Source organism: Chaetodon auriga, chromosome 9, assembly GCF_051107435.1.
Source record: "Chaetodon auriga isolate fChaAug3 chromosome 9, fChaAug3.hap1, whole genome shotgun sequence".
Taxonomy (NCBI): domain Eukaryota; kingdom Metazoa; phylum Chordata; class Actinopteri; order Chaetodontiformes; family Chaetodontidae; genus Chaetodon; species Chaetodon auriga.
The window spans coordinates 17937844-17959385 of NC_135082.1; the positions used below are offsets into that span (position 1 = coordinate 17937844).

Genomic DNA, 21542 nt, shown 5'->3' on the forward strand with positions numbered 1-21542 from the left:
TTTGAGATACGCATTTGCGTAAACCTAATTTTGCGGAAGGACAGCCAGAGCTTCACCTGCTGTTTAAGTTTCCTAAAAGCTCTCAGTCCCAAACAGATCCGGGGTTTAAGACCTGCCCCTGGGCCGCCATGATATCGGCTCATTTCCTGTTCCTGTCTCTTCTGTGCACACCGAGGAATAAAGACAAAATACCTCAAAACCTGCCAACAAACAAAGAAAAAGACAGAGAAGCTAACTAACACGTCTCCTCTTGGTGCAAAGTTTCACAGCACGTTCAGAACTGTGAAATACTGTAAATATCCTCGTGATTTAAAAGCACATCAGCTTTCAATCTTATCTGTGCTGCACTCTGTACTTCATTTGGTTGTATTAATTCTGTTTTTTGATCTTTCTTGGTTATTTGCAGCTCTTTGATGAACTGATGTAATGATGCAAAATGCTGTACAGCAACAGGAACAATCCAGACTAACATTGTTACAGAGTGCAACAGATGTAATGTGCAGGGTATTGGAGGTCTGCCTGAATCTAACGTGCAGCTCCACAAACCCTGTTTAGCCTTTTACAATCAGGTTAAACAAACAGCTCCAACAGATTCAGGATAAACACAACAGCATATCATATTACATACATTCAGATATGTGAATCAGTATCTGTATGCAGAGCAGAGCCGTACGTATGTGATGATTCAGATTTCACACACTAACGTCCATCTTTCAGGCCCCCACTCGTCCCCCCTCTTCCTCTGTGTCCCCAAATTTCTGTCTTTTCTTCCTCAACTCTCCTCTTTACTCCACATCCTCTCTCTCGCTCCCGCTTCGATGCAGGAGTGGGAGGTGTTGCTAGGCGACAGATTAGCTCCTTCCTTTCAAGAAGCAGAGAGCAGACCTTGACTCTCCGGGTGTAAAAATAAACAGAAAAAAGAAAAGACAGTCTTAGAGGCAAAAAGGACAAGTATCTTTCACCTCTGACATGAGAAGCACACTTTTTGTTCACGATGAAATCACCCCTCCACGTACTCCCCCTCAGGCTCTTTCACCCTCTCATCTCCTGCGCTCTTCACCCTGAAGTGGTCCAGAAATAATTCACTTCCTTATACCCACCGTATTTACATGAGATAAACACAATCTATCTCTCTTCATCAGTAAAAATGTTGACATTTTATCTGTAATGAACCTTCCTCCTGTGATGGAGCTGTTGCACAGACTGATGATCTATCCTTCCTGTTCCCTGTGATGTGATGACTAAGGTTGTGGAGGAACATGCTGCTCGTCCCTCATCCGCAGTTTCAGTCTGCCAACGAGCGAAGCTGCGAAAGTCACACCTGTTGGCCACTGCTACTGAAAAATGTATACAAGCGTGTGTGTGTGTGTGTGTGTGTGTGTGGAGGGTAGTGACAGAGAGTAACTGTTGGTGAATGAGTGTGTAATTGTGTGAATAACTGAGTAAGTGACTGAGTGAGGGGGGCAGCGAGAGATTAAATGAGTGAAATTGAGAGGTTGAGTGAGGTAACGTGTGGGTGAATGGGTGAAGAACGAGCAAGTGAAAAGGTGAATATATGGATAACAGAGAAAGCCACAAATCTGTGTAAATGAGCGAGTGACTGAACCATTGAGCAATTACGTGAGTGAGTGAAAGGCGTTTGAGTATGTGATTGAACGACTGAGAGGGAAAGCGTGTTCATATGTGAGTGAGTGAATCTGAGTGAATGAGTGAGCAAGTCAATGAACGATTGTGTGAGAAATGGAGTGAGCGAGTGCATCTGAGTGAATGAGTGAGTGACAGGGTGAGATCAGGGTCGGCGGTGTGCGGTTCTGCAGCTGTGTTTTAGCTTGTCTCTGGAGGGGCAGCATGAAGTGGCTGAGGGGGCTGTTATTTATTTCATAGAACGAGATGAATTGATTTAACTATGCAAAAGAGAGGCTACATAACAACAACAGTAGGCCACGGTTTCAAAATCCCTGCACACAGCGAACAGCGCTGTCCATGGCTCTGAAACACCAGCAGGACAGAAAAGTTGAGCGTATGTCGAAAAGGATCAGCGAGTTATCTCATTGTGTTTTATTTATATTTTACACAGCGTCCTTGGAATCTTGTTATAGAGGGGGAAAAGCCCCCTCAAGACCCTTCATGGCAGCGGGGAGAGCTGGAAGTGTTTTGATCCAGACTAAACTAAGCTGGTCAACATTATGTGTGTGAAGTAATCTATGATATCAGCATGTTAGCAAAGCAGCACTGTGCCTCATCACAGCCTCGCAGAGCCGCCTGCACGGCTTTCTATCCGTCTGAAATGTCTTAATAAATTACATTTGAAAAAATGAGCAAACCAGACAGCCCCCCATTCAAAATGTACCAGACGTGCCCCTGTGAATGAGTGACTGGGTGAACAAATTGATGAATGAGCAAGACACAAAGTGAGGGAGTTATTGAGTGAAAAAAAAAAATGAATCAGTGAGTGGAAAAATGAATGAGTGAGTGAGCGAGCGAGTGCCTGACTTAATGTGCCTGGATGAGTGAAGCGTAAAGAGGGTTTTAAGACTAAATGAGCCTCCACATGAATATTGAGACAAACAGGAGTTTCTGGCACAAAGACGGCCCACTAATTGGATTCATTTGAATCCATTTGCTGTCAGGGAGACGAGGCACTCATCCCTCAGACCCCACGCTCTTCACCAATCCGCCTCTCCACAGCCATGTTCCTCTCTGCCACCCACCTATGATACCAACAAACCCCGTCTCATAATGCCAGGGATTATCATGACAACCACAACAATGGCAGCGCTTGAGACAAGAGAGTGTGTGGGACACCGGGACAACTTAAGTACCTACGAGACTGCTGGGTGGAAAAAAACAAACAACTTTTGAGTGTTTTTGTTCTGGGAGCTCCTGCATAAAGATGTGCGCTATTTTCAGTCTGCCAGCGCTGTGGTTTTTTTTTTTAAGGCAATCTCTGAAAACAGGGGATCTTGAAGAAAGTGATGTGTGCTTAGTCACAAATCCAGAGAAAATGCGATTCACATGCGGCGCAGCAGACTCAGAGTTGCGCTCCATTAAAACATCATCAGGGGATCAGCTCGTCCTTTACCCCCAAAAACAGTGATCATCATGCTCGTGTTGTTTATCAGGTTAGAGGGCAGAGAAATGCTTTTGTTCTGTTAGTCGATGAATCACTGCGCATACGCTAGGTTTCATAATGTATCTAAAACACATATTTATAGCTTTATGTATTTGTAAAATTGGGCCATTATATGTAATTGTCTTTAGATCAGTGCCTGCATTTAAATTACAACAAAACTGACGTTGTCGTCTACAGACAACTGAAATCTTACAACAGCACGTTAGCGTCTCTGGCTTCTGATTCAAAGTTGCTTTGAGCTAAACAGCCTGCTAACAATGACAATACCAGCCTGGATGCTGTAAGTTTCATTGTATATATTGTTTATTGCCTCATCGTTCTCTGCATATATTGTTTGTTTATTTTATTTTTAGCGTGGCTAAAAATATTGCCCAGCAGATTCTGCAGATCGACTACGAACAAAGACTCCACAGTATTTTGAAATCCCATCTCGAAACTTATTTTTTGTGGTTGACGCCTGCCTCCTTCACCATCCCAAGCATCTCATGTTAAAATCAGCAGGACAAAATGAAGCAAAACTCACTAACAAGGCAAAAAGGTACGCAGTGATAAAGATGATGACTAAAACAAACAAGTTGCCAGACTCGAATGGTTTCCTCCCAGGCACCAGGCACGCTTGTGTCCAAGATCCAAATTAATTACATCAAGTTAAGTGTTAATCCACTGGGCTTTGTTAATCGTATGCAGAGATTTCCTACATAAAGTGAACAATTTTTGGCAGCTTCAATGCCCATTAGGATAATACGTCTTCTCCAAGATGATCATTTAAGAGCCGAAACATCATTTGAGAGCAGCAAAGTGGGAGAGCAAGTACAGCAACACCCAGCATATATGATTGAGAGTCTGGAAGTTGGGGGGAAAAAAAAACTAAATTCATAAATCAGAAAAAGGGGCTTTTTTTAAATGGTGGGTCATAATGAATGTGTGGTTTAGTAAATGAAACAAATCATGTGCAAACACAGGCGTGGCCCTTTAAGTATAGAGAGAGTTGGAATGTGAATAATTCACTATCAAATTAATTTGTGTTGGCTGGTGAAAGCCTACAAGGTCAAACACGAGATGAAAGTCATTTTGTAGTCAGTCATCTTTGGAAAACAAGACTTCTCTGTAGTTAAAGATTGTTGTCCATCATTAATTACTCTAATGGGGGCCCACATGAGACAAGGCCACACACTTGCTTATAGGCTAGTTAATGATGCAGCAGACTTTAATGTGTCCACTCAGTTTGATATATAATATATATTTTTTTCAAGAAATGACAATGCTGGAGTAGTTATGTTGACTGAACATTTTACAGTTGCTAATGATGCCAACATGCAGAGGACCATAACACAGAGTCTAACTTCAGGAGAACGATCCGTCACTCTGGAAGAAACCAGAACTTTAAGAATCTGGGTGCAGACACTTTGAGTGCTTTCTCAGCCCAACTGAAAGCTCAAGATTTTTTTTGTAAATAAGAGAAATCAGGGGGAGGAAATGTCATAATGCAGTATGAGGTTGTTTCTGGGGGAAATGTGAGGAAGGTGAGAGTTTGACAGTTTGTGACATGAGGCTCTGAGAGGCAGAAGTGGTTTGAGAGGTTAAAACAAACAACCCTTTTAAAGTAGAGAGTGTAAAATTCAATCATCTCCTGCCAAACCAACAAAACATGAAATCAGTCTGTATAAATGAGCACAGAGACTGTCACAGCTGCATCATAGCGAGCAGTGCTGAAAAGCAATGTCCAACCCCAAATCCGAAAAAGTTGTGAAGCCATTTAAAGCATAAATAAAACAGAGTGTAATAATCCTTCTTGGCACACACTCAACTGAAAACAGCACACAGACAATATATTAAGTGTTTTACCTCATCAACTGCATTGATCTTTGTAAATATACCATAATATCAGCAGCTTGTTCACCTGTTAGAGGTTCTCCAACGGGCATCTAGACTCTGCTACACACAGTTACTCTATGATTACAAGACTTTTGCTATCAGACCAAACTGAACACGTCATCATGTTTTCACGATCAGACAACACAAACACATTCCCAAATCAAATTGCTTATTTTCTCTGCAGAACACTCCTTAAGCTAAAGAAATTCAGCAGCAGATCCTCACAAGTGAGAAGATGGAACCAGAGAACGTTTGACATATTTGCTAAAGACAACGACTTAAATGATTAATGGATTATCAGAATAATTGCTGATTAATTTTCTGTTGACTGACTAATTGATTAATCAATAGTTTCAGCTCTACTGGAGATTTAAATTGATTCATGAGGAAACATTTTCCATGCCCTCTGTAAATAATCACTTTGTTTTCTTGTTTTGACTTGAATTAGTCAACCAGACCTGTTCTCATTTCTGCGGCATTATTAATTCAAGTTCTAACTGAACTCAACAGAGACTCTGAATTGTCCCGAGAACAGATGGAACCACATGACTGTAAACTCATGAAGGCTCACTGTGTTTTCCCAGTTTCGCCCCTCGGGGATTCTCACCTGAGGACACTCACCTGTGGCACCTTAACGCTGTACTTCAGCCCCTGAACTGCACTCAACAGGCCCAGAAGTAGGAACAGTTTCTGGATGATCTTTGACACCAAACTCATGAAACAGAACCACATCAAACCAAGCGAATGATTATGAGATGCACCTGAAACAAAGAGCATGACTCAACTTTAGTCCTTTCAGAGTTAGTTTAAAATCGTTTGCATAACCTCTGTACAATGATGTCTTCTCTGAGTGACCTGCACTAATGAACGAGCGTGACGCTGCATCCAGAATAGCCAAAAGGGAAGCTGATGTCACTCTGCCGACACAATGTGGACCCCTCTTTAGCAACAGACTGGTGTGTGATGTATTTCCCTCTGCTCTGGTGGCGCTGCTGGCCCATGTGATGTGCAGCAGAGATGACAAACTCATATCTCTCTCTGCAGCTTCAAGGCCTCGAGTGAAGCTAAGTTAAACTATAGAAATTGAAAGTGAGGACTAGAAAAAAAGTCAGTTAATCAGTCATTCTTCTGTGATCATCTGGTAACAACCTGGCAGCTTTGGGTCATTACCAAACAGGAACCAGTGGTGAAAATACAACTATAGAAGAGGAAGCAGAGATGGCTGAGTCATCCAATAAGAAAACCAATGAAATGTGAGACAAAAACAGACCCACAAGCACCTGAGCAAGAAACACAGAACGAAAACCAGACAAACAGAGGCACTGGAACAAGTGCAGCTGAAGGTCCGCAACTAGATGCAGGATGATTCATCAATGAGTTATCCTCTGCATGTAGAAAAACATCAAAGCAGGTAAACAGTGGGCCAAGGTAATCAATAATTTTGAATAAATGAGGCATATACTGTTGACTCTGCATCTGTCTTCATTCATCTAGTGGAATTAGACTGTAGAACAGATTCTGTGTCAGGAAAAAATACTAAAAAAAAAAAAATTGTTTATGTGAAATAAGCACTGCACGCACGCACGCACGCACAGAGTCGTTTTTCCATCACTTTTGGGGACTTACATTCTAGAATTATGTTCCTAGAGACTTACCGTAACCCAAGTCTTCACCCTCAAATTGATTGATTTACCTTATGAGGGCTTCTGTTTTGTCCCCGTAAGTCCAGAGTAACACTGTCAACTGATTTATGTCACCACAACATGAGTAATACACACACACACACACACACACACACACACACACACACACACATACACACACATACACACACACACACACACACACACACACACACACACACACACACACACCAGAAAGGAGATTGTATATCACCTTGTGACTGTAAATCAAGTCCTGCTACTGAAAGGGAACATGTGCCAGAACATTTTCTCCATTCGGTTTTCAAAGGAACACATTTGCCACCATCCCATACCCCTCCCGCCTTTTCACACACACACACACACACACACACACACACACACACACACACACACACACACACAACGAAAAATAATTAAAGAAATGAAAACGGTGTCACAAACGTGTTCGTAATTTGTCCGGATGGAGCATTAGTGTGTGTGTGTGTGTGTGTGTGTGTGTGTGTGTGTGTGTGTGGACAGCGGCACAGACGCAGATGTGTGTGTGTGTGTGTGTGTGTGTGTGTGTGTGTGTGTGTGTGTGTGTGTGTGTGTGTGTGTGTGTGTGTGCGCGCGTGTGTGTGTGTGTGCTCCACATGTGAAGCACATACTCCAGATCTATTTTTGGGGGATAGGGGGGCTAAAAGTGAAATCTCCTCTCTATAAATAGGACCATCGGAGCTGGGTGCGGGGGCGCGCCTCGCAGTCCTTGTGTGGGTCACCTGTGAGATCTATTTTTAGATACAGCACGTGAGACTGGCGACGACGGGTTTGCAGGTTGCGCAATACTGGCTGCTGTTTGCGCGCGCGTCAAATTATTAATGAATGCCATTCATTAAAATGACTCCCATCTTCATTAAGCTTTGGAGGATCGTCCTTGTCTTAAGCAGACAGAGAACAAAGCGCCGACCCTGACGCACACACACGTCATGAAACAGTTAAATAATAAGACATTCTGGAAACTGTATGATGGCTGCTGGTGTTTGATGGCCATATACTGGTGCCTTACTGGTCATGCTGGCCAGCTGTTTTCGTGGCTGGTCATGGTCTGACTGTTTTCGTTCATTATTACACTCAAAATCAAAACTTCCACCCGCTTTATTCTCGCTTGTTAACTGTAATCGCAGAATCAGAAAAACTGTGTTCTCCATCGCAAGGCAATGGGAATATGCCTGACGTGGCTCACGCAGGAGGCTAAAAATTCAATGAAAAACACACATATAGCGTTTCAGTGTATTACCTATAGCCTATATTAAGGGAGAAAAAAAAGCTCACAAAACGCCAAAGATTCCCTCTTAGCAACCAGACAGTGTGAAATTGCAGTGAAGGCACGCAACATGCGCGGCATCCATGTCCAACAGACCAAACAGAAAAAAACAACAGGCTATAGGCACATTCTGTGAGGATGTATGCATTCATTACTGCTCTCGGCTGCTCAGGAATGATGTCCATTCATAAAAGGCGACGGAGCGATGTGAAACAGCCTCAGCATCCATGTCCGCCTCCTGGAACAGCAGCCCAGTGACTGAGCACGTCGTACCGGGCTGTGCGGCACAGCTGAGCGGCGTGCAATCATCAGTCACACATGTTTAACGTGCTGACAGTAAAATGTGCTCAAAATGAAGTGGTGAATCGCACCTAACAAGCACCTGCCGTGTTTTCTGACAGGTCCGGGGCGAACAGGCAGCGGCGGGGTAGCCTACCTCAGGTGCCAGACATTGAAACACAGAGACCTCTTTCGTATGCAAGCCAGTCTTCCCACCACCCCTCCTCTCCCTCCTCTCCCCGCACCCCCCTCCACCCCTCCTCCAATACACCGGAGTCCGGTGACTCCGTTTACGTTTTACGCTTGCTCCGCCCCTTACTCGGTTTTGTCCAAATCGGGCTTTTTGCGTCGCCGGAGCTCCCGATTTCAGCCCGACGTCATCATCGAGTAGAGGGAAGAGCTGACGTCGAGCGAGAGTCACCGAAAGGAGAGGGCACGGGAGAGGGAGGGGGGAGACTTTCACCAATGCTAACACTGATATGAGACATATCTATCCCCCTCGGCCCCCTCCTTCTTCTCCACCCCCCTCCCTCCGTTTTACGTCGGTGTTGGTGCGTTGGGAGCCCCCCTACTCCGGCGGAGTCCCAGGCTATATAAGTGACCTGCGAGCAGAGTCCCTCAACCAGATTTACGGGTTCCGGACTTCTGTGCGAGAGACGGCTACCACAGCCGCCGATTCACCTGCACTCCGAGAGGGGGGACAGACATCCAGCAGCCGGCCAGCCATCCGTGCTGGACGCTGTGGCGGAGCTAAAGCAGACGCAGACAGGACAGGAGAAGGTTTTCCAGCCTTTCTCTGGGGACAACAACAACAACAAAATAGCTGAGATGAAAGTGCAATAACACACGTCAGAGCTTCTCCACTTCTACAACCTGTCTCTTAACACATCACGGAGACAGAGACCCCGACTTCAGCCGAGGCACGGCGTTCAACAGCACTCCGCTCGCAACTCTCCAACTCACATCTGGAGGAATTTCGATAGTTCACCGCAACAACCGGCCACAATGTACCGCTCAACCAAAGGAGCATCCAAGGCTCGACGGGACCAGATCAACGCCGAGATCCGGAACCTGAAGGACTTGTTGCCCATATCCGATGCAGATAAAGCACGGCTCTCGTACCTGCACATCATGTCACTCGCCTGTATGTACACCAGGAAATCCGTCTTCTTCACCCAAGGTAAGAATGAATTTCCTCTGAATAAAACGACCTGTTGATGACTGTAATGTGACAGTGCTGCATAGAGCTCACAGTAGTGGAATCAACAAGTGTTTAAGTGGCGCCGCAGGCAATTGTCTTGATATAAATTTCATGTTTGGGTGAACTGCAGAGCTGTGGGTCAATAATTGATAGGAAATAATCGATATAGAAGCTAATAAACGCGTTGAAGCCGCAATTTGTCGCTGTCCGTGGTGCTGAAATGCTTCAGCTCCATTCACACGGAGGAATCGCTGTCCGCGGTGCTGAAACACACTGCGGCCACCGTTTCTCCCACTGCGGAGATCAGATCTGTTCATTTCTATCAGACTCCGGTTTATTAATAAATTTGGCACCTTCTGTCCCTCTCCATCGTTTTTTTCTCTCTAGAAGCGGGAACTGCAGCTAGTCTTGAGGAGAGCGCAGGGTTTCTGTCTTTCCACGAACTGTCGGAGTTGATGCAGGCGCTGCCGGGGTTTTTGATGCTGCTGACCGGGGAAGGGAAGCTCCTGTACCTGTCAGACAGCGTCTCCGAGCACCTCGGACACTCCATGGTGAGTATACACAGAACCGACTCGTGCTGAGTTCAGTAGCGGAATATTTCAGCTCTGCTGTGGGCTTCACGAATAACGTTTCTATTTGTAATTTTCCAGGTGGATCTTGTGGCACAGGGGGACAGCGTGTATGATATCATCGACGCCTCAGACCACTTTATCATGAGGACCAACCTGTCGACCTCTACGTCACTTGAGATGGGTAAGACAAAATGTCCACATTAAATTTCACGAGTTTGATTTTTTTTTTTTTCGCCACTTAATACAGACTGAGCGAATGGGATTTTTTTTAACCAAACCTCCTCTCATCCTCTCCTCCACAGACCGTCTCTTTCGCTGTCGATTCAACACCTCCAAGTCCGTGCGGAGGCAGAGTGCTGGGAACAAGCTGGTTCTGATCCGAGCTCGTTGCCTCTCCCCCCCCTCCAGCTCTCCTGCCTCCGGGTCCTACTGGACCTCCAATCCTGTCTGGGTGTGTTTCTGTTCGCCTCTGGAGCCCCATCCGACCCGCTCTGGTCCCGGGGCAGAGAGGGAGTCAACCTCCGCCCCTCCCCTGGCTGACACCAACTTGTTCCTGGCCTGCTTCCACTCGCAGCATGGCAGGGACATGAGGCTGCAGACTGCCCAGGACAGGTGAGTTCAAACAAACAGCAGACCCTCACCTCCACCTGTTGCTTTCATATGGACTGTTATTAATGTGCTTATGAGATAACTTAAAAGGGTACAACATTATCCTCCTAACTTATCACCACCCACTCTCCCCTGCAGTGTGAGCGCCTATCTTGGCTTTGATGTGACAGCTTTACGCTCTCGCTCCTGGTACAGCCTCCTCCACCCACAGGATCTGTCACATGCCTCCGCTCAGCACCGCAGCCTATGTAAGTATGCTCTTCACACATACCTACCAGTTACAACCGTCCGTGCCCACACAATTACACACACATCGTGCCCACTGGTACATCCACGCAGTGAAAAACACTATGATGATTAATAGGATTACAAACCGATGCCAACTTGTGCTGTGACTGTTGTTCAACAGTGAGAGAAGGAGGAGAGGGCAGAGCTGAAATGGTGGTGCGTGTGCAAGCTCAGGATCAGTCGTGGGTTTGGCTCTACATGGTGCTTCAACTACAGCCTGGAGAAATCCCCATCAGCAGCAACAACTACATCATCAGGTATTTACCGCCCTTTTTTACAAAACTCCACTCATCACTTTGGAGACAAAATCATTGATAAAAGCAAAAACACTTCCCTAAATCCCTGTTTCTTCTTCTTCTCTCTCTCAGTGATTCTGAGGCCTGGGCAGTACGTCAGCAGCTCAGCTCAGAGCAGACCCAGCTCACCCTGGTTCTGAGTGCTGGTACCTCTCAGCAGGAGAGTCTGAGCCTCCAGTCTCCAGAAACCCTGTCCAGCCCAGACCAGGTCTTCACCCCAGGCAGCAGCGGCCTGTCTGCCCAGTCCTTTGACTTCAGCACTGCTGGCTGCAGTGTGGGCTCCTCTGATGAACCAGGGAGTTCTGCTGCTGAGGCCATGCAGCTGGAGGGTGACCCTCGCTCCAGTATCTCCTCTCTGGAGGAAGAAAGCTTCTTTCAGCAGCATCCCACTGAAAGCCCCTCAGCGGCCTCCTCCCCAACTCCAGTCACTGTTGAAACAGTAGCAGACTTAGACTTTTTAACCCAGAACATTCTCCTGCCACCCTCCTTCCAGCTTGACCCTCCACTGCCGGCTCTCCCCCTGCCTCTCCCCCCTGTCCCCACCTCACAAGCTCAGCAGACCAAAGAGTTTGTGTGCACACCGCCCTACACCCCCCGGATTGGCGGGGCTAGCTTCCCATTTGGCGAACCCCTCTTCAGCTTTGACCCCACTGGCACGACCACTCCTCCGCCCTCTGCTACAACGGCCACTGCTACCACCTCACTGGCCCCTGCAGCTTCCTCCTCAGCCCCACCAACCACCGCCTCCAGTCCCGCTCCCCCCACCACCCTGTCTACCAAACTCCCCCTTGCGCTACCCACTCCATCCACTGACTTCCTCTTCTCCATCGACTCCTGCAGTGGCTCCCTGTATGAGAAACTGCCCCCTACACCTGACAGCCCCGGAGACGGCGACTGCACAGTGATGACCCTGCCCGAGGTTCGGGGTCCACTGTATGTAGATGTACCACTGGGGTCCCTTCAGTGTCCCCCCGAGGGCCTCCTCACCCCTGAGGCATCACCCGGTAAACAGCCTTGCCTCTCCTTCTTCTCCCTAGAGAGAGAGAGGGAAAAGGAGAGGGCAGAAATCTCCCTCTTAGCTCAGCGCATCAGCTCACTGGCAGAGGGATTCTACCTGGATCCACTCTTGTCCAAACTCTCTCCCCCCTCCATGTCACCCTCATCCTCCCCTCCCTCCCCCTTCCTGTCTCCCACCATGGAAACTGCTGATGTTGATTCAGTCCACATGCTTAGGGAGTTTTATCCCATCAAAGCATGGAGAGGCCTGGACATTCCCATCTTCCTCGACGATGATGATTCTCTGTTTGAAGAGAGCATCCTAGAAACCCTCTTCCAAGACGACTTCGCTCCTCCTCAGTCCACCAGCCTCTCCTCCCCCTCCCCCTGCCCCTCCTCCTCCCCTATGCCCAATCCCTCCAGCCCGATCTCTCCTCAGACCCCAGTGTGCTGGCGCCAACCCTCCCAGTTTGAGGGAGTGGGCCACTTCTGTAGCGTCCAATCGGCGCAATGTAACTCCATGGCTGGGTGCGGGGCGACTGTGGCTGCTGAGGCCGGGGCCAAGGCGGAAGGGGAGGGGCTAGCGGAGGAAGCAATGGAGATCGAGGTGGTGTCATCTCCTGTGTCCTCTTGCTCCTCCATTCCAGCTTCCCCTCCCCTCATTCTCACTGCCTCCCCCAGCCCCACCACCTCCACGCCCATCGTCTCGCCCACGCCCGCTGTGTCTTGCACTCAGTCCCTCCTGGAGGAACTGGCCGTCCTGGAACCCATGTTTGGGGCAGGTGCCTCGATCGCCCCTGGCTTAGGGCAACAACCTGAGTTGTATCAACTCCAATGTCATCCATCGCCACAGTGCTTCCACAAAGGTAAGGATCTGCCTCTCTTCTCATTTATTTCTAACTTTAGTCTTCTTGAATGGGATGAAAAAGCATTTCTGAAAGGACACCACTAACGTCCTCTTTCTCTCTTGTCTCTTTCTTTGTCTTTCAGATGGGAGTGGAAGTGTTCCTCCGTTCTAAAATAAGTCTGTGACTTACTTCATTAAGTATGGCATATTGTCATATTTTGTGGAGCCCCTTTTACTGAAAAGTAAAAAATAATTAAGTGTATAAATATACATAATGTATATACAACTTAAGGACTTTAACTCCTACATGTCTCCTAAGAACAAAGATTGGCTTTATATTTTTGTTCAGTCATTAATCTGTATACTGCTACAAAACTGGTGCAACATTTACATGATGGTGCAACCACATGGACCCACAACTGACTGGGTTTTGAGTCCATGTGGTGTCTTTCAGCTTCTCTGTAACATGAGCTTCAGATATGATCATGCAGAGAAACCTCTCTGAACTTGTAAGCGCTGTTTAACTTCCAGACGCGCATTTGTATTCACTCGTAGTGAAAAATCTGTTGTGAACAAAAAAAAACCCATTTCTTGCTTCAATAGGGAGATGAACTCTTGCACTTTTGCAACAACGCAAACCCAAACCTCAAATGTATTGGAAGTCAAATGTTTACAAATTTTTTACAACCTTCGGATGATCACTATCTATACATCAAATTAAGGGAGATTTCTCGCTGAGAACTCTTCTATCCGGTCTTCAGAGCCAGCACAGCTCTGATTTGATAACGCTCTTTCTCACAGCCTTGAAGGCAACATCAGAACTCAAAAACAGCAATCAACTTTAAACCTGAGATACTTTGAGCTTTGAGTTTGCGGCTTCGAACCTTTAACATTTCATATCTAGCGCTCCATCTAAAATCTTGTGTATCAATGTGATGTGCGAACAAAAAAGGAAACATGTGAAGAGATCCTGGCATGTGAAGATCTCGCGAATGTTGCAGGTGTCCATTGTTTTACGAGATGAAACACCAAACAAGTAATAGTCTGGAAGTTTGCCGGAGCTCTGATCATGCCACAAATCCACTGCTACGTTGTACTGTACATTAGACTCTGAATGTGGGCTCTTCAGGTCCCTCCTGGCCCTGAGGGCACTCGGCTGGATATTGTTGCAGCATCAATATTTGCAATGCTGGCAGCTTATAGCGGCTCCTGCGTGCCTGAAACGGCCCTGACCTGCTGAACTCTGAACTCTTTATCATGTCCATTCAACATGGACTTTTACATCGTTGCTCCACTGGAGTGCGGTGTAGTGAGGCACAATTGACTATGTGAATGAGCGATTCTTCTTTTTTGAGAGGGGTTAGAATACAAAAGTTTTGTTTTAAAAAATGAAAATAGGGATGGGGTGCTATTTCTATTCAGTTACCAAGCGACACGGGTTGAGAATGGTACTATTCCCATGGTGTCGACATGCTCACGTAGAGTTGTCTACGGTCAAGTAAAGGATTGATTCCTACGTTCTAGCTATTAAAGGCTAAGTTAATATACATGTGTAAAATTACTATATTGTATGTGTGATATTTGAAAAAGATGTTAATGCATATGCATTATGTCTGTGGATATAGGCATATGTTCTTTTCAGAAAGGTTGTACACATTTGTACATTTGTATGAAACTGCTCTTGGTCTGTATATATAAGAAAGAGATTTTTATTGCATAAGATGGAATATATTCTAAACATCTTACTTACTGCAGAATGGACATTGTGGACCAGTGTTCTATTGTGTTGCTTATAAGTGTATTTGGTTGTCATACAAATGCATTTATATTAAAGTGCACTTAATGCGGCTGATGCATTTGTGTCGTCATAGTCAAGCCCCTTGTTCCTCCCTCAGCCTCATCATCATCATCACCATCCCACCATCCCTTCCTCTTTTCCTCTCCCTCCCATACACTCTCCTCCATTTCTTCCCCTGGAGCGAGTTTCGCTCAGCAACAGCACTGACGCACACACATGACGAGACAGAATGAGACACTATCTGACTCAGACTGACGCACACTCTTGGCATCGAGGTTTTTGCGTGCGCATGTGCACACACAGTTGGCCTCCCACTTATGATGATGCACGCACACACATAATAGTAGGCATATGACCCCCCCGCCACCCCTCTTTACAAATCACAGTAGCCCACATTCACTCGGTGTACCTGCGACTCTATCAGCGCTCGACGTGGTGTAAGACTCCATATATAGGCATTCCTGCTCAAGAGCTCTGACTGAAACAGCCTCCCGTCTATTCTCAGCCTCCATTCAGAAGGATCAGAGAGGGGAGGGCTGGAGAGAGGGGGGAGACAAAGAAAGAGTGAGGGGAGGCTAAAATTAGAGGTACAGTAAAGAGGGATGTGGGACAAACTGATGCTGTGTCGCCACAAGATGGAAAGGTGATCATCAAAATCACAGAAAAATAATGCATGGATAACCAATTTTCTGTAAATCACGACAGATAAAAGATAGAGGATGGGGAAGGGTGAGGAATAATATATATTTTCCGCCAGGTCTCATCAACTGTGCCACATAACAGATAACGCACAATCTATTACACGTCATGAGGCAAAGGCAGAAACATTATACTGTTTTTCTGCAAGCGAACATTTTGTTCCATCACTGGCTGCTGCAGTGTCTGTGATGGAGTGAAGATAGCGCTGGAGTCGGTGCTGCACAGCTGACTGCTGCCATCTTCTGGCAGAGACAAGTACTGCAGCAGGCAGGAGGATACTGTGTGGTGTCTGAGAGGCCATGTTAGGAAAAGGTTATGAGGAGTTTTAGTTTTATTTCATGACGGCTGGACCAGGTAATATTACAGGTGTAATAAAGACTCAAATCTTATATTCAGGCAGAGTCCACGCAGGGCTGGGTGATATGTTTGAGTTCACATTTTAAAATGCTGGCTTCAAACTATACTCACATGCGTACTGTTGGTGGTTGGTCAGACGGATCCTGCTGTCCATGGTGGCTTTGAAGACATCGCTCCATCTGTGCATTTCCCTAGACAGCGTTTCCCTGCCAAGCTGTGGTGGAGGAACCGCAACACAAAGGTGGAAATTTGGACTAAACAAATAGCTTTTATTTAAACACTTTTTGCCGTTTACCCACTCACTCACACAGAGAGATGGCGGTGAGCTACCGTGACCATCTGCAGCAAACTGAGGTTCCCAAGGACACTTCAACAGGGCAGGAGGAGCAGGGGATCCGTGCAGCAACCCTCCTGTGATTAATGCACAACCTCCTCTGCCTCCTGAGCCACAGTCGGCACAGACTGTTACATTAGAAGATACCCAGTTTCAGCTAAACGTCAGAAGTTTAGACAGAAAGAGGACGGCCGTTGGGATGGATTCCTTCACACGGTGTGGAGAGATGAACAATTACAGCAGCCATTAAGACTCTGAATGTACTGTACAAACGTCCGAAGGCAGAAAATAAGAACATTTTCTGATACGGGTACATATCATAATATGGTAAATGCAGGAAAACTCACATGAAATTCACTGATGTTACAGGCATTGAACTGTGTTCCTTGTAAGGCTGCAACTATTATTATTTTCATTATCGATTAGCGACCAAACCAAACACCAGTTAACGTCAATAAACAATAATATTGTGTGATTGGCGCCATAAGTCCAAGTGATTTTAGCAATAATTCATGTGATGAACCTTTTAGATCACAGATGTGTCAAGTGTGCAAGAAACCATCTGCACAACCTGACAAAAAGCCAAATCGCTTCCAGAAGTGTTAATAATAGATAATAACATCAAAGAGACTGCATATACAAACCCAAGACAGAGCAATTACAGTTTCATTAGCTCGGCTCAGAGGAAATGAAACGCTCAGGGTCATAAATATTCCCAAAGTTTGTGAGGAGGTTTTTGTTGCTAAAATGTAGGTGAAGTAAAATCTCTTAAATCATTCAAAAACACTGAAAACACACAATTTGCTGTAAAGAAACGTCTTAATATCAGATGCGAATAAAGACACGAAGAAAAAAAAATCACATAACAACAGTTTATTAAGATTGAAGACACACATTAACAGTGTTTTTGTATGAATGCAGTTCATGTGTAGAGTCAATAAAAACAGGAATGGGAGCGTTAATGTTGTTGCAGGTTTTCATTTCTTTTTGCTCGACAAAGCTTCAGCTGCAGCAGCTGCAGCTGCTTCTGCATCGGCTTTCAGCTTCTCCTCTCTCTGCTGCAAGAAGATTCTGTACTCGTCAGCTGAGAGACTGAAGAGGAGGAGGGAGAAAGAGAGGGGAAAATTATATTCACTTAACCCAAGCTCTGACTTACTGTTAGAGGAAAATCTAATCTACAGCGAAGCATTAAAACCGTTAAAAGGTTAAACGACAAAATGTTACGGGCGACGTTCTTTCTATTTCATCATTTTATAGCTCTGTGATTTAAAATTCAATAAAACGGGACAAACGTGGATGACAAACACCACATCAAGATGTTTCCAGCGGTGATATCTAATAGCAGAAATATGTACTTGTTAGACGAAAACCCTTCAGCTCTCTGCAACATTAACTTTAAACGCAGTTTTTGGCCTAAGAGCAATGTCTTCTCTTTGGACTCACCACAGCGCAGCAGTACTCAACAACCATCCAGGGAGAAACCCATTGTAAAAGAGGCAGAGATACCAATTTCTCCACTGACAGTACTCTCAATAAATCATAATGCTCTGCAGCCGCAAGACATGCTAAGTTTTAAGTAACGGGCAGAAAGGGATTCTGGGAAAAACACAGTATCATTAACTGTAGTGGAAAGAGATGCAGCAGGTAGAGGGAGTGCGATTGTGCAAGTATACTGAACTAAAACAGGTCGTGGCAAAATAAATGCTGTGCACGTAATAAATGATAAATATCTGACAGAGTGAGAGTAAACACAGGTGGGTGTTAAGATGCAAAGCCCCTCAAGGGTAAGCAAGTGAGTTGGAGGTGTGAGTGGGGAGATGTCACATCTGTGAAATCTAAAGCACGCTGATACCAAACTGTACAGTCTTGGTGAAGCTTCTAGCTTATACTCAACGTCTGAGTCCCAGCTCCACACGACAGACTGCCTGTGTGCAATATACACTATGTACTGTGTCTTAGCGTGTTGTTTTTGAAGTATGTCTACAAAAAAGTCAACATACTTAACTGTTTTATACTAACATATGTGCTGATGCATGAGTGTCCATCAAGCTGTTTAACCACCATAAACAATCTTTATTTTCCCACTTTAGCAGCGTGAACACACTACATACTCAAAACCCGCTTAGATTTAGTGTGTGTGAATCAGGTCACCGCCTTTTTTTTGGCTATTTTGCCTTAATTGCACCGTTCACAGTACAGTATACGAACAGACAGGACACACGGGAGAGACGAGGAGACGACATGTGACAAAGCTTCCTGGCTGGAATCAAGCCAGAGACACTGTTATCACGTGAACCGCGAGGTCCAGCAGGATGCCAAGAGAGAGCTGCTGATTCAGGGTTTGAGACTGTAGTTCCTGGTGCGGTTGCAGTGGACAGCTTGTTACTGTCAGGTGCTCATGTTATTATTCATGTTATTTTGTGTACGGGAGCTGGGCTGCAGACAATACGTGCATAACAACATAGTATGAATGTTTTCCAACTGCACTAAAGCCTCAGCCACAGACAGACAGGCTCAAGAATATTTTGAGCATCTCATGAAGCCGAGCAGCCAAATCGTATCAGCTGCCAAAACTAAACCAGGACCGTGCACACATAAACAAATGAATAATCAAACAGGGGCCCGCTCGTACCTGGCACCAGCCACCTTTAAGCCTAAAGCCTTTTCAAGGCTTCATTACGTTGTTCTTTCCAAAACTAATTGCTTACTGTCACCTAATTATTCACCGTGAAGCCGAATTGCACAGTAAAAGTTAACGTAAATATAACAAAGACACATTTTTAACGGGAGTCTGTAAGGAAAGATACTCCATATTAAAGGATTAGAGGTTCTTCACGTGTTCACTCGGTTCCTCGTAAAGAGGCGGCGTCTTGTAGTATTGCAAGGGGTCTTGGGTGCGTGTGTCTTCTGTCATACTCGAGCAGATCCGAGCGCTCCAAGACCCCGGAGCGAGATCTGGAGCATGAACTGATAAAATGTGAACGTTTTGATGGAGCACTTTAACTGCAGTTTTTGCTGCAGAGCGATTTTACTGATTGCATGTGTTTATATACTGAAGCTACTGTAGGTGTCCACATTATTGTGGCTACAATCGTCACTCTACTGTTATCTTATCTGACCTCTAGTGGCCGTCATGAGGCGTTGCAGCATTTGTAGACGAACCCAGGATCACTTGCTTTGAAACAGAGGACCACCTTCTGACAGCACTGTTTGTGTGCACACAGCTCAGCTTTATGGCATCTGAGGGTCAATATGATGAAATTTTAGGCGCACCAAAAACAGAATCAGAACTTACTCTCTGACGACCTCGATGCCCAGCGAGCGGGCCGAGCCGACGATGCTTTTGACGATGTTTTCGAGAGAGGTGTTCCTCATTTTGAAGCACTCGTCCTGGGCTTTCACCTGGGCAATCTCATACACTGCCCGCACAGACACCTTCCCCGCTGTCTCGTGGCCTTCACACACAAAAGAGTTTTCAGAGTGTGAGTGCAGAATGTAAAGAAGGAAATACTTAATGAGATAACAAGGAAAAGTTTGGCACAAAAGAGGACAAAGTGTGTGTGTGTGTGTGTGTGTGTGTGTGTGTGTGTGTGTGTGCTGGAGATGGCATAGAGGTGGCATTAGAAGTCAACAGCTGAAACGAGGTTGGATATAGCTTGGAGCATTAAAGGTAGAAATTTATAATTCTCTTTTCTTAACACTCCACCTTTGCCACTTCCTTCCTCTGCCGCAGCTCCCCCACGTCATGAATATAACATCAATCACAGCAAAGCTTAAAACCGAGCCCAGGGAGAGACGTGTGTCCGTTACAGGATGGGCTCAGTGGGTGAAAATTGGAGCGAGAGCAGATATATCAGTGTAGCTGCACATCTCACCAGTCTTTCCGGCGCCTTTCGCGATGCCCGCCGCTTGCTTGAGGAAGTAAGAGACGGTGGGCTGGCCGATCTTCAGGTCATAGGTTCTGTCAGGCTGAGGAGACAGAAGAATTAATGTTAAAACCTGAGCTCAGAGGTGGGCAGGTGAACACGAGCTTTTCGTGGAATTATAATCTCAGGCAGAAACAGACTGCAGGCAGGATTTTAGAATACTGAGGTCATGAAGTTTATGCTGAGACACCAGCAGAAGTCTGTGAAATGCTTTTTTTTCCCCAAACATCATTTCTAAGACGACCAGCTGAAGCGCTCCAGCAGTTTTTAGCACATGTTGCAACCAGTTAATTATGCTAACGTCAGCTAGCTCTATGAGTTTTGATATTTTTAATGGCTAATATATTGTCTTTGTACTGTTTTCAATTGAGTAAATGTCAAATTGAATTAGCACATTATCACTTATGTTATATTTATGTTTTATGCAGCGTTTTTGGAATTGGGCTTGTACTGCAGATGCTAACATTAGCCTGAACTTTGATATCTGGACTAACATGAGCTGGGGGAATATAATTTGTTGATGTGCTGGTCTGGAACAATGTAAGCAGTAACTCCACAACATATTATCATACATATGAAATCCTCCTCGGTCCTGAAAGTAAAGCTGGCTCAAGGTTACGACTGGAAGATACAAGCTAGTTAGCCAGGCATGCTAACGACAGCATCTTATGTTAAACATTGTGTGTGTCTGATCTAATGGTTTCCACACACTTTTATACTTTTATTTTTAGGTTTGAAAGAGAAAAAGACAACCTTCCAAACTCTTTAAATGCTGATTACTGCTCTCGCCGGAGCCACGGTGCTTCAGCACGCAGAGAAATCCAAAGCTCGACAGGCCTGCTGTGACTGGTTGCAGTTCAATTCAACAGTTTTACCTTCAGATGCGAGGGTTTAAAGGCCTTTTCAAAGCAGTCGCCACACTGCTGTGAACGTAACTCTGATGGAAAAACGCTCCATTTATGTGTTTGCTTTTAATTTAATGAATGGATTCATTTGCTTTTGCTCATAAAGCCCAAACGCTGAAAGTAAAAAGCAGCAGAATCGGCCTCAAAACCCACCATGCGTCGTATCTGTGTGACTGCAGGATTTACACATCTCCTAAAACAGAGACAACACTGAAAATGTGCCCCCTGTGTCTTCAATGGTAGCTATGGCCTGACCAAAAATACTCTGTAATCAAGCTTTCCTGTGTTTTCAAACACTCTCAGCAGATTCTAACTGAATTTCAAAGCGTACTGAAACTTGGACCTGATATTAACGAGATCGATTGAATCCCAAATATTCAAAGCAGACATGCAAGAAGTTCTAAGGCCTTTATGATCGAGGCTACGTGATTAAAGATAAGACGAATCGTATTGACCGCTC

At 45.5% G+C, this 21542-nt stretch overlaps 2 protein-coding genes and 1 long non-coding RNA gene across 6 annotated transcripts in view; 1 reads left to right on the forward strand and 2 right to left on the reverse strand.

Annotated features, from left to right (window-relative positions):
• The window catches only part of LOC143325596 (uncharacterized), an 18626-nt gene extending 10070 nt beyond the window's left edge, over positions 1-8556 (reverse strand). The window contains exons 1-2 of the long non-coding RNA XR_013077555.1: positions 8347-8556; positions 5630-5769 (exon numbers count right to left, since the gene is read on the reverse strand). This is a non-coding gene — a long non-coding RNA (uncharacterized LOC143325596). The remainder of the gene's footprint in view (positions 1-5629; positions 5770-8346) is intronic.
• Positions 8557-8874: 318 nt separating this feature from the next.
• npas4a (neuronal PAS domain protein 4a) lies at positions 8875-15077 on the forward strand. Of its 2 annotated transcripts, XM_076738776.1 has the most exons (8): positions 8875-9434; positions 9843-10006; positions 10106-10208; positions 10330-10639; positions 10775-10884; positions 11046-11181; positions 11293-13082; positions 13207-15077. In XM_076738776.1, the coding sequence occupies exons 1-8, from the start codon at positions 9260-9262 to the stop codon at positions 13233-13235; spliced, it is 2817 nt and encodes a 938-aa protein (XP_076594891.1). In that variant the 5' UTR covers positions 8875-9259; the 3' UTR covers positions 13236-15077. The 2 variants fall into 2 exon arrangements, with proteins under 2 accessions (XP_076594891.1, XP_076594890.1); XM_076738775.1 differs by having other exon boundaries at positions 8895-9434; positions 11293-15077.
• A 2032-nt stretch (positions 15078-17109) lies between these two features.
• The window catches only part of mrpl11 (mitochondrial ribosomal protein L11), a 40057-nt gene continuing 35624 nt past the window's right edge, over positions 17110-21542 (reverse strand). For all 3 annotated transcript variants that reach the window (XM_076738448.1, XM_076738450.1, XM_076738449.1), the window contains exons 4-6: positions 20127-20220; positions 19547-19706; positions 17110-17343 (exon numbers count right to left, since the gene is read on the reverse strand). In XM_076738448.1, coding sequence (XP_076594563.1) covers positions 17229-17343; positions 19547-19706; positions 20127-20220 — 369 coding nt within the window. In that variant the 3' untranslated portion in view covers positions 17110-17228. The remainder of the gene's footprint in view (positions 17344-19546; positions 19707-20126; positions 20221-21542) is intronic.